Source organism: Thamnophis sirtalis, unplaced genomic scaffold (assembly GCF_051295495.1).
Source record: "Thamnophis sirtalis isolate CommonGarterSnake01/CBP01778 unplaced genomic scaffold, rThaSir2_p1.2 scaffold_2, whole genome shotgun sequence".
Lineage (NCBI taxonomy): Eukaryota > Metazoa > Chordata > Lepidosauria > Squamata > Natricidae > Thamnophis > Thamnophis sirtalis.
Window position 1 is genome coordinate 120,810,331 of NW_028261382.1, and position 12,669 is coordinate 120,822,999.

The window sequence follows — 12,669 nt, forward strand, 5'->3', positions numbered from 1 at the left end:
TTGCCAGGGTGTAGTTGCTAGTTTTCCTTTTCCATTCCCAGTCTCAGTACGCCTTAAGAAAGCAGGATTTTAGTTTAATGGCTTTCTATGGCACTTTCTCACCATATGAAGAAAATATTGGGTATGTTCAAGACGTAAAACATAGATATTGCTCTCTTTAAGGTTTTTTTTAAAGTAACACATGAGGACTAAATTGTGCAAGAGATAAAAAAAATCATACGAGTGTTCCAACTTTTCTTCTCAATGTTTTTGTGTTTTGTGACAAGATCTGAGAGTAAACTCTATAAAAAAGCCCAATCTGGGTTGGTCACCAGAACTGGAGGGCAAATCATGCATTTCAAAGATCGCTTGGAGGTGGGAAATACTTGTAATGAAATCTACCAGATCTCCCTGCATGGATTGTCCCTGTGACTGTGTAGGACACATAGGGAGGACGCTAACCACAAGATTGCAAGAAGAGAAGTGAGCAGTCAGACGACATCCAAATTCATTGGTAGCCTCACATTGCAATGAACAAGGAGATGTATCCAATTTTGCAGTTATTAAAATTGTTGGCCATGCAGGTACAAAGATAGCCATGGAAATGATTGAAATCTATGAAATGGGCCCCTTGTCAATCAACAGGAATGCTGATTTACCATCATCTTATCATGCACTAGGAGACAAGTACATAGCAGCACAAGAAAATAATAGCCAATGACTTAATAGCCGACCATCCACACCTTAATCAACCAATAATGTAACAACCAACCAGGCACCACATAAATATCATGCATAGAATATCCGAAAGCACACACTCTGATTGATTGATATACACATATACATATACATATACATATACATACACATACACATACACATACACATACACATACACATACACATACACATACACATACACATACACATACACATATACATACATACATATGTATATATCAATCCACATTTATACTATTACATAATCAACATCATATTATATTATTAAATGTTTACATCAATTTGTCTTACCACCAACTTCCAAAAACAATTATTGGCTCTTCTGCTCTCCATACACCATATTTGTACCTTATCCATCACTTTGTTCTTCCTCTCTCCTCTCCTCCTTTCTTCCCTCTGTCGTCCTTTTCTTCTCTACTTCCCCTTCTTCTCTCCTTGTCCTCTCTCCCCTTACCTTTCTCCTCTACTTCACACTCTTAATCTTACTTGGTGTATTTCAGCCTCTGAGCGAGCTCCATTTTATGTTGATAGTATTTATAATTCCTTTTCAATATACATATTTAATTTTAACATATATTTTCCTCATTCTTTTTTAAAAGAGAAAAAAAGTATACATATATAGTAATTGTATTTTTTTTTAAAAAAAAATCCAGCCTATTTTTGGCCGAGATGTAGTCCTGGTTACAATTCCCAGCTATTCTCATCATTATATTTATATAATTATGCATCCTTACATGTCCCAAATTTGTAATTCTGTCTTTGTAATCTCAATAATTTCCCATTGTAAGTATATTTAATTTTCCCTCTCCATTTTTCCATATCTTGGCAGGTTAGCCTTAATTGTGTTAAAATAACAATCCTTACTGTTCAATGTTCATTACAATTCCTTTAATCTACTATATAGAATAACAAGCGTTACACATCTCACTTTGTTCATCAGCTTAGGAATTCTGTATGTATCCATATTTCATATAATTTAACTCATACTTAATTGTCCTTCCATTGTCATATTCAATCAATTAGCAACTCAGTTTAATTATCATGTATACAAGTGAATCACATACCTCTGCTTTACATTCTCCCCATAACAATTTCATATTTGTCCATATATTTTAACCTTTATTTAATTATCTTTCCATTATCATATTCAATCAGTTAGCAACTCAGCTTTATTATCATGTATAGGAGTAAACCACATATCTCAGCTTTATAATTCCCCATATAACAATTTCTAATTGTCTCATTTCTTCCTAGTAAGTCTTTTGTCCCACTTCTCTATTCCTGTCTTCTCCCTTTTCTTTGTTTTGACATGTCCACCCTCTTCCATTTTCCCCAAGCCACTGTCAAACCCAGTGAAATCTTTTGTATTTCCCTTTGTTGGGGCATACCCCCCCTCTTCAGTTTTCCCTATGCCACTGTCAAACTCAGTGAGATCTTTTAACTGCTTTTTCCTCTTTTGTTGGGACACATCCCCCCTTTTCAATTTTCCCTATACCACTGTCAAACCCAATGAAATTTTTGGTGTGCTTTTTATTTTTCACCATTTCTGCCCCTTCATTATCCCCTCTCTTCTTCTTTCACTTCTTCCTTCACTTCCTTTTTCTCCTCAATATCTGAGTTCAAAATTCTATTTAGACTTGATTTTAATGATTTATGCATATTTTTAATAATTCACGTAGTTCTTCAAATTCCCACCTTTCCATAATGTCCAGTTCCAAAGTTACAGTTAGCTATACAGTTCTTATTTCAGAGCTCTGTTCCACCTTAAATTTAGCTAGTTCAGCTGATGTGGAGAGGAAGAGAGGCGGGAGCCATTTTGATCTTTTGCAGAAAAAAACCTTCATAATTTTCCGGCTTTTGATTTTATTATTTTTCCCCTTGTTACCTTCCATCTCTTGTTGGTTATAGTTGCTCAAAATATATTAATTGGAACAAACTCGCTCACAGCCAAACTCTGGTATGTTTCTCTTCACCTACTGCTTTTCCAAATTCTGATTTATGGCAATTGGTTAATTAAAACTTCCTGCTCAGAGTTTCGCATTCCATTCGCTGCACAGGCAAGATTAATTTATCAGTGAGAAAATAGTGCTTTTTCCTTGAATTTTTCCCCTTGTTACATTCTACCCCTCATTAATTGGAGTTGCTTAAGATATGTTAGTTAGAAGAAACTCGAATGATGCAAATCTCTTAGGTATGTTTTGGTTTCCATTTCAACTTCCTAGTCTCTTAAAAGACACAATCTTTTCAAATCCAAAACCAAATTTAGAATTTGCATTTGAGTGTGTTTGTCACTTCTCTACTTTCTCCTTTCTGTCCAAATTGTTTCAAGCAAATGACTCTTTTTGGGCTAGTGATTCAACCCTTTATTTTTCCCCTTTTTTCTTTCTTTTTGCCAAAATCCGGATCTGCCCATCAATATTATTTATACTCTCAAGGTTCTTTGCCTTTTCCAAATTCTGATTTATGATTGTGGGTTAATTAGATGTTCTCACCAGGCTTTCATCTCTTCTCCTGCACGCTATTGCTCAGTTGCTTTGGCCTGAAGTCAGCTTTTTGTGCAGCCATGTTGCCATGTTGCCACCTTGACTCCAATTCAGAGAGCAAATCTTCAACCTATGAGGGACCTGTTGCACTCCCTCTGGTCTGATGAGACACTGCCCCTTCTTCAACCCCACATAGGGGGGTTCTGATCCAAAAAGGATCTTGGAATTGGTTTGTCAGACAGAGTTCATGTGAGACTCTTCAGGGCTCAAACCCGCTCATCTGTTCAGCTGGAGAACTTCCGGTCGAATCTGCTAGAGAGAAGCTCCTTGAAGAGGGGCTCCAGCACAAGTCCAAAAGCTCAGAAGACTGAACCTCTTGTCCCAGTGACTTACCCAGATTGAATCCTGCAAGATGTATATTTGCCTTCATTCATATATTAAAAGGTTTCCTGTGCAAATTGGACAAGTTTGCAGGTTACATATTAAGCTATTTATGTTATAAGCAAAGACAAATATATCTTAGCACATTATATGGTTCAAGATTTAAAAAAAGCTTGTTGTTATTAGTTGCGAAGTCATGTCCAACCCATCGCGACCCCATGGAAAGCATTCCTCCAGGCCTTCCTATCATCTACCATTCTCTGGAATCCATTTAAGCTCATTCCTACTGCTTCAGTAACTCCATCCAGCCACCTCATTCTCTGTCATCCTATTCTTCTTTTGCCCTCAATCTTTCCCAGTATTAGGCTCTTCTCCAGTGAGTCCTTCCTTCTCATTAGGTGGCCAAATTATTTGTGTTTCCTCTTCAGGATTTGGCCTTCTAAATAGCAGTCAGGGTTGATCTCCTCTAGGACTGACAGATTTGATCACCTTGCAATCCAAGAGACTCATAAGAGTCTTCTCCAGCACCATAGTTCAAAGGCCTCAATTTTTGGGTGCTCAGCTTTTCCTATGGTCCAACCTTCACAGCCATCACAAAAAAAGCTAGGACAATCTAAAAATGAGGAAAAAAGTGTAAGGTATGTTCACACAATTCCAATCACTATATAGTACAGCTTTCATTTCTTAAGAAAAACTAATATTGACTTACTTTGCTACTGCTTTTCATTCATGTGAGATTGGGTAAATATGCTATGCGGCCATACTAGAATATATGCATTAACTAACTGTTACCCATTTTCAGACAACCATCAGGCATACAATTTTATTTATTTAGGTGGACTCTTCAAAACTGATTTTATCATTGGAATGGTTGAATACAAACTTAACGCTTGAATAATATTTAATATTAATAAAAATTATCTCCCTGTGCAAACCAATTTTTTAGAAACAAAAATTGTAGAATGTTTGGAAGATGGAAGAATAGGTAAATGCTTCCATGAATTCTTAGATATATGATTTCTTCTCTTTTGTTCTTTTGAAAACCTTTTGTTGTGTAAATGTAGTTATTTTTGATCCTAGCGTCTAGGAATGTTGTTCTGTTCAATATATAAGAAGTCCTGTTGAGAATGGAAGTAGTAGCTGATATTAAAGAAATAGAGAGAGGAATGCAGACCTCCTGTGGAGATCTACGCTATCATGGGCGATGAAAATGCTAAAAAATAAAGATCAAATATAGCAAAAGGGATACCATGGGATAATGTTATATTAGAAATTATGTTTACAGAGCAATACTTGGAATCTGGTTTCTTTAGTTTAAAAACTGAATTCATCATGGCAAGCTTCTCAGATCTGAAAGTACAATTTGAAAATGAACGCTAAAAACCCTGGACTATTTGCTGCTGTTAGTAAATAAGATATAAGATATAAGATATAAGATATAAGATGATATAAGATATAAGATATAAGATATAAGATGTAAGATGTAAGATGTAAGATGTAAGATGTAAGATGTAAGATGTAAGATGTAAGATGTAAGATGTAAGATGTAAGATATGATATAAGATATAAGATATAAGATATAAGATATAAGATATAAGATATAAGATATAAGATATAAGATATAAGATATAAGATATAAGATATAAGATATAAGATATAAGATATAAGATATAAGATATAAGATATAAGATATAAGATATAAGATATAAGATAAGATATATATATATCAAGGACCTTCTGTGCATGCATGTTCCCACTACCAAATTGGTAGTGAAGATAATAGGATACCATTACTGGTGCAATGAATATATTGACCAAGATGATAGTTATGAATCAGATTGCTTTTGATCTGTGTCTATCTTCAGTGAGGTCATTTTAGCATTAATCTGCTTTTTCATACTTGTACCAATAAAGATTCATTGTGTTGTCTTAATTTATTGCAAGGTTTTTTTGTTTGTTTGCCTTCTTCAGGTTCTTAATCAAACATCCCGGCTTGAAATCCAACTGCTGGAAAATTCCTTATCTACTTACAAGCTGGAGAAACAATTGCTCCAACAGACCCATGAAATCTTGAAAATCCATGAGAAAAACAGGCGAGTATAAAATTAATGACCTTTGAATGTTTCACTCTTATAGTCTTCACTACAATCTTAAAGTGAGATGTTCGCTTCCAGAACATGCTGGTTTCTCTCCAAAAGTTTCTCCCATTATTTACATTATACTTGAATAAGTCAAATCCAAATATTTCTGGAGTTCTTTGTGCATCTGCAGGGGTATTTCATCCAGAACAAGTATTGTTATGGACATGTTCTACTTTTGACTACCACCAAAAGTTAAGAATGAAGAGAACATTTCCACAACATTATAATTTTCTTTCTCTTTGGAATTTCTCTATTTGAAGAAACATTTGGCTGTGTTCATTGTCATCTAAGAGCCGTCACCAGAAAGCTATTTTTCTTCTACTGAATGACATTCTAATCATAAACTATTCAAATCCTGCTTGTTCTCCCTGGCTTTGAGATACTGTAGGATCATTGTGGGGTCCCTATGGTTTTTCTGATATTGAATTAGCTTTCTGGACAACTCTGCTCCTTTATAGATACCTATACTTTTTCTCTTTTAACAGTAAACTGTTAAAGCCTCCAAACTGAATGAATGAAGAATGAATGAATGAATGAAATCATGAATATCATGAGAAACGATGCAGCCCAGACAAAACTGCATTACTGTACTTTAATAAGAGGTAGGGATACATAGATATTCAAAAGGGCACCTTATTTTCATCAAGATTTGAACGAAATCTCCAAAAAAGGGTCCATTTCTAAATGGGTGCTCCATTTCTAAATGGGGGAACAAAATAGCCACAGAATTTTGCTCTGCCTACCTAAAGTAGATACTATTCAAATTCAGAACATGCATGGCTGCTCTGGTATTTTCCATAGTGAAACAAAATAAGGTATCACTGAAAAGTGAAGCATTTGAGTGGTCACTGTGTAATTCCCAGTTTGTGTGAACATATAGTGTGTGTGTGTGTGTGTGTGTGTGTGTGTGTATACGTTGCCAAGACAATCTCAATCTTACACAGGAAAAGACCCGAATACAACAAGACCAGCATACCTACACCCTTGAAAATCTACAAAAACACACACGCGCGCACACACAGACACACACACACATACATACACATAAATATACATACATGCATACATGCATACATACATACATATATTGTGTAGGAATGTATGTATGTATGTATGTATGATGTATGTGTGTGTGTATGCCAGCACCAATCTACCAATCATAATATAGTCACACATCCAATCAATCCACTTACTGAAACAAAGCCAGCACTCCACACACACACACACACACACACCAAGATTTATAGAATGACGGCAGCTCTGATCACACTTTAAGCCGAAAAGTGAGACCACGCCGAAACGTTGCCAAGACAATCTCAATCTTACACGGGAAAAGACCCGAATACAACAAGACCAGCACACACACACACACACGTATATACAATATGTGTCTCTTTCTGTGTGTACATATATATGTATATCCTATATATTGTAGAAAGATACATCCTTATAAACTGCAAGTTGAAATCACTTAATTGATAATTCTAGATTAATATGGAAATTGCAACAGAAATATGCTTCTATTTATTACTTAAACGAGATAGGGAGAGCATACAGCTCATGATTTTTAAATTATTTACAGCCCCTTATAAGTGGCCATAGGAAGCAAGTATAATTAAATGTTTGTGTATGTGCATGCACATGCAGACCTTCTCCCCAAGGGCATATGAAATATCAGGGTGTGAAAGTATGAATTATCTCTATAGTTGGAATACAGTTTGTATGTACACTATGTGGACGTTTCCTCAGGTGAGTGCTTGTGTGTTATCTGTTCTCTCTCTGTGTGTTTCTGCTAGCTGAAAGTGCACGTGGGAGTTTAAGGTATTGAACCAGAACTAAGGAAATCCAAGGTTAATCTTCCCTCGGACATGGAAACTCATGGAGTAACCTTTATGAAATGTAAACCCACAGCCCAATATACTGACCAGGCTATGATGTATCTCAGAGTGGTGGGGAAAGATTGCAGGGGAAGGTGTTCTATATCTGTGTTCTGCATAGAAATGCTGGAGGCTGGATATATACATTTTAGGATAAAATAAGCTTTGTAATGTGTATTTTGCAATTACCATCATGCATGGGTGGGCTTCAAAAATTTCAGCAATGGGTTCTCTTCCCGGTTGCTGGGTGGGCATGGCCATGGTGAACATAGCCTAGTTGGCCTCTTACATCACGGTGTGGGGTGGGGCATTTTCACCTTCCCCAGGCTCCAAGACTTTCCTCGAGCCTGGGCTCCGGAGACTCTCCAGAGGCCAGAAACGGCCCTGTTCACTACTGGGTGAAATTTTATCAATGTGTTGATGATACGCCACTGTATGTCTCAGTCTATGGTGAGTTAAGCTATACCTTGACCTCTCTTGCACAATGCCAGGAGGCTCTTAAGGACTGTTAGGGACTGAATGGGGAACAATGGGCTGAAACTTCTGGGAGACCCGTTTTCACCGCTCTCCGAGCCTCCGTGTGGGCCCTGCACTTACCTTGGATCAAAAATGGGCCATGTGGAGACTCCTGGAATGCGGTGGGAGGGACCAGCCAGGGGTGGGATTTGGAGGTTCTCAGAAACAGACATAACATTAGCTATGGGTTCTACCAATTCTGGATGAACCCATAGCAGCTCACTCCTGTCATCATGCATTCATAAACACCAGAATGCATGTATTTATGTATAAGGATGAGTGTTCCTTTCTTTTAAATATATATATTTTCATTTGAATTCTTCTTCCCTCATGGAGAGATGGAATGGAATGGAGCTACATAGCAGTCATCTGAAGATCCTCTGACACTTTCACACACAAACAAAACTTAGACATACACCACATTTACACAATACAATACGAACAGGAATTTCCTGTTCTTTCTAATAGCAATTATCAATCGATACCGCTCACCTTATATTATTTCCCCTTCTATTGCATTTCATTTGGATTTCACCATTCTTAACCCTCTTATTTTACTCATAACTATTATTTTTGCGTTTTGTTGTATTCCTTCATTGATTCTTGTTTCTTTCCTCCATCCATCTATACCATTTATCCCATATCTGATAGAATTATGATTCTTCTTTTCCCTGGATTTCTTTAGTTAGTTTGTCCATTTCAGCACAATCCATAACCTTTCTTATTATTTCATCTTCGCTTGGAATTAATTCTTTTTTCTATTTCTGGGCAAAGGCAATCCTTGCTGCCGTAATTATATGTAGTATTAAATACTGGATTTCTTTTTGTATTTCACAGACATTATTCCTAATTTTTTTAAAAAACCTTCAGGTTTCCATTCTATTTTAACCCCTGTTATTGCCTCCAGCCAATTTTTGATCCTTTTCCAAAATGTTTTAGTCTCCTCACAGGTCCACCATAAATGGTAATATGTTTCGTGTATTGATTCACATTTCCAACAGTTTGGGGAGGTATTTGTTAAATTTTAGCTAACCTTGTTGGCACCACGTACCATCTGTAAAACATTTTGTACTGGTTTTCCTTTTATGCAACTGATAGTGCCCCTGACATGTTCTATACACTGGTTGCTGGCACAAGTCACAATTCAGAAGTTTTCCCCACTTCCTTCAGATTGTTTTGGCGTTTTCCTTTTTCTGTCCTTCTTTGGTGAAAGGCAATTGGCAAGCCCCTGTGCCACATCATAAAGATCTTTTGAAACTTATCTGAACTTGAAAAGTGAATTGCTTCTTTCCAATGGGAATACTGTTGAATAGCCCTGAGGCACGAATGGATAGAGGGAGCAAACTTTTGAGTTTCTGGACTTGTGGTTTCATGCATTTCAATAATTGAAAAGACAAAAGGCCTATCTTTACAGAATGGTAATGAATATTAAGTTAAACAACCGATGATTATGGTGTCCATACATTCCTGAAAAATGACAGGGTTAAATTGTGAGCTAGTAGTCTCCTGCTGTTTTGAATCACCTCTCCCACAGTCACTGGCCATGTCATCTGGGGCATAAGATGGTTGTAGGACATTTGTCTCTCCGAGTAGAGCATGTTGTTAGTATCTCAAAAGTTTTAACCAATGGAGAGAGGTCTAAGTAGTTTCGGCTAACATGGCCAAGAGCCGACCAACTCAACCCCATATACTGCCCACTCCCCATTGTCCATGAATTCTTTTTCTTTTGATGTAGCCTTTTTCATTAGAATGGTTGAAAGTTTCTTCCTATTTTTGAAGTGGTAACCTTTCAAAAGCCATAGTTAAACTTACAATATAGTTTAAACATTATAATTTGTAAAAAAAAAAAATGTCAAAGTCTCCAAAACAGACAAAAATCGGTTTGGACTTCCTCTTTTTCCCCTCGCATTTTAAAACACTAGAGATCATCAAAATCATCACCAAATTTTAAAAAAAAACTAAAATCTGATTAGGAAGGCTTATCCTTCAAATAATTAGGAGGAAAGAATGTTCATGATAAAGAAAAAAAATGATATTAAAGGATGTAGGTATAATGTTCTGCTTCCTTCTTTAAATATCTTTGATGTTAAAATGTTGTGGAAAATGGGAGACATTATCTGCTGGATGTTATTTAAATAGTAAACACCACTACCATTCACAAATCTCTGCCATACTTATTATATCAATCCACAGTACATAAAATAAGACATTCTGTTGGAAAACTCCACAATGAATTTTTAACTTACTGGTTTGATTCAAACAACTTCCCACTGTATCTTGTTTAGTTTTGTTTTAGCATATAGTATGAACATATGCTAAATTGGCGCATTAGACTTACAAGCTTCTGCTGCACAGCTAGATTTGTACTTATCATAAAATATCTAGTCACTACTTGGACTTTTAAACCTGATCTTACAATTATGGAAGGAATGGAATGAGAGGGAATAAGGAGATATAAAAGGGTTTTATTAGTGGTTCATTCATAACTACTGTTAGATATTATACCATGTCTTGAGAACTACAACTGTTTCTGATATGAGAATCTCTCTCTCAGTTTCTATGTGGTTTTCATTTTTCCAACAACATAGGAATATATATTTCTGTAGAAAGCAGAATATTAAGTATTAAATCTGTAAATCTGTATGATAAAGCCACTTTATAATTGTACAAAAGGAAGATCTAACCCCTTTGCCCTCATTATTACTATATCTTTGTGATATATGAAGTTGACAGCTATTCATGTACTCCTTTAGTAAGATATTACAATCCGCATCCATTAAAGTGTTCAAAGTATTTTTAGTATCATTGTAATATTTGTTTTTAAAAAATTACATCCAGTATCTTTACCAGATTTGTGGATTCAATGCTCTCTTTTGCTCTCTCTCTCTCTATATATATATATACACACCTATAAACATACATGATGCTGAAGGTCTACAATAGTCAATGAATAAACAACATGTGGATGTTATTATATCCCCAGACTTTGTTAAATGACCCGTGTTTAAGGCATTTTGCCACAGAACTGTTCTCCAAAAGAAAAACAATAAGAAGAGCCTTGAGATGTGTATGAATATGTGGAGAATGAGAGGATCTAAAATTAAACAACACAATATATCTCTGGCTGGTTAGTGTGTGGATATGACATTATTTTTGGCCCACAGATGCAAAAGAGTGGTCAGTAGATGAGAGATACTTACAACTTCCTAACCAGAACCAGGAAGATTTTACTATTTAAATCTCCAACCAGAGCCAAATGGAAAGTTGGCATAGGGAAGGTTTTTATGACCCTGGATTTTTATGCTGATATTGGGCAACTGCTGGAAATGTATCCCCACAGCCAATAGTGAAATCCTGGACCATATTATGAAGGTTCTTTTGTTCTCCATCACCTCTGTGATGATGAGATCAGGTGACTAGAAATAAAGCTGATGCTTACTGAACTTAAGCCCAAATACAAGATGAATCTCATCACACTCATCTTAAAAGTACTATTCATAGAGCTATATTCTTCTCCAACTTATGTCAAATCTGTACTGGAGAATAATTCCCAGTTTACTCATGGAGTTTATGAACTTTCTTTCCTAGTCTCCCAGCTGCAATTCCTTTTCCAATACTTGGCTCAATAATGGTTCTCTAACCACAGGAAGAAGGAAGACCTGATCTTTTAAGCTTTTATTCAGTGAACAGGCAAGCAGGGTAGAAAATAAACATGGATTTATACAGAAAAAAAAAGTATTTTTCAAAAGGAAGAAAAATCTTAGCCATCCATATATTTAGAAATGAAGTTTTAGCTCCTAATTTGCCTATCTCAGCTACTCTTACATATACTAACTAAGGTCTTCTCCAGGAGTGAACTGCTATGGGTTTGCCTGGGTTTGAGAGAAGCTGTAGCTAAAATTATGGCCGGTTCAGAGAACCTTCAAATCCCACCCCTGGCTAGCCTCACCCACCACTCCCTGCCGCTGCCACCCCACCCCTCCCAGGAGTCTCCAGATGGCCCATTTTGCATGCGAGGTAAGTGCAGGGCCCGTGCGAAGGCTCAGGAAGGGGAGAAAACAGGCCTCCGAAAGGTCTCCAGAGCCTGGGGGAGGTAGTTCCTCCCCCCCCCCCCCCGAGACTCAAGGAAAGCCTCTGGAACCTGGGGAAGGTGAAAATGCCCTCACCTGCTGTGGTGCAGGAAGCCAACTAGGCCACGCCCACCCAGCAACTGAGCAGATAACCTGTTGCTGAAATTTTTGAAGCCCACCTCTGGTCTTCTCTCTCACCAATGTCCCAGGTTCCCTACCTTACCTGGCATCTGTAGAAAAAACAGACATCCTGTCTCCCTTGCAAACTGCCAGACAAACATAAAGAATAAAGTAGATGATAAATTAAAATAGCTACGTCCCAGTAAGCAAACAACCCATGAAGAATTTCAAGTACAAGTCATGGGTGACTGACAATGTCTCTATGAAATATCAGACTGGTCCTTTGAATTTCTCTGGAGAAAGAGAGATTGAAAGTTCATCCACGAATTCCCTAAAAGTAGCTCCTCATAAGGAGACCATT

General features: G+C 36.8%; 1 protein-coding gene across 1 annotated transcript in view; it reads left to right on the forward strand.

Moving 5' to 3' along the window:
* The window catches only part of ANGPT1 (angiopoietin 1), a 147,184-nt gene that overhangs the window by 69,242 nt on the left and 65,273 nt on the right, over nucleotides 1-12,669 (forward strand). Inside the window, exon 3 of the mRNA XM_087706775.1 lies at nucleotides 5,556-5,677. Coding sequence (XP_087562901.1) covers nucleotides 5,556-5,677 — 122 coding nt within the window. The remainder of the gene's footprint in view (nucleotides 1-5,555; nucleotides 5,678-12,669) is intronic.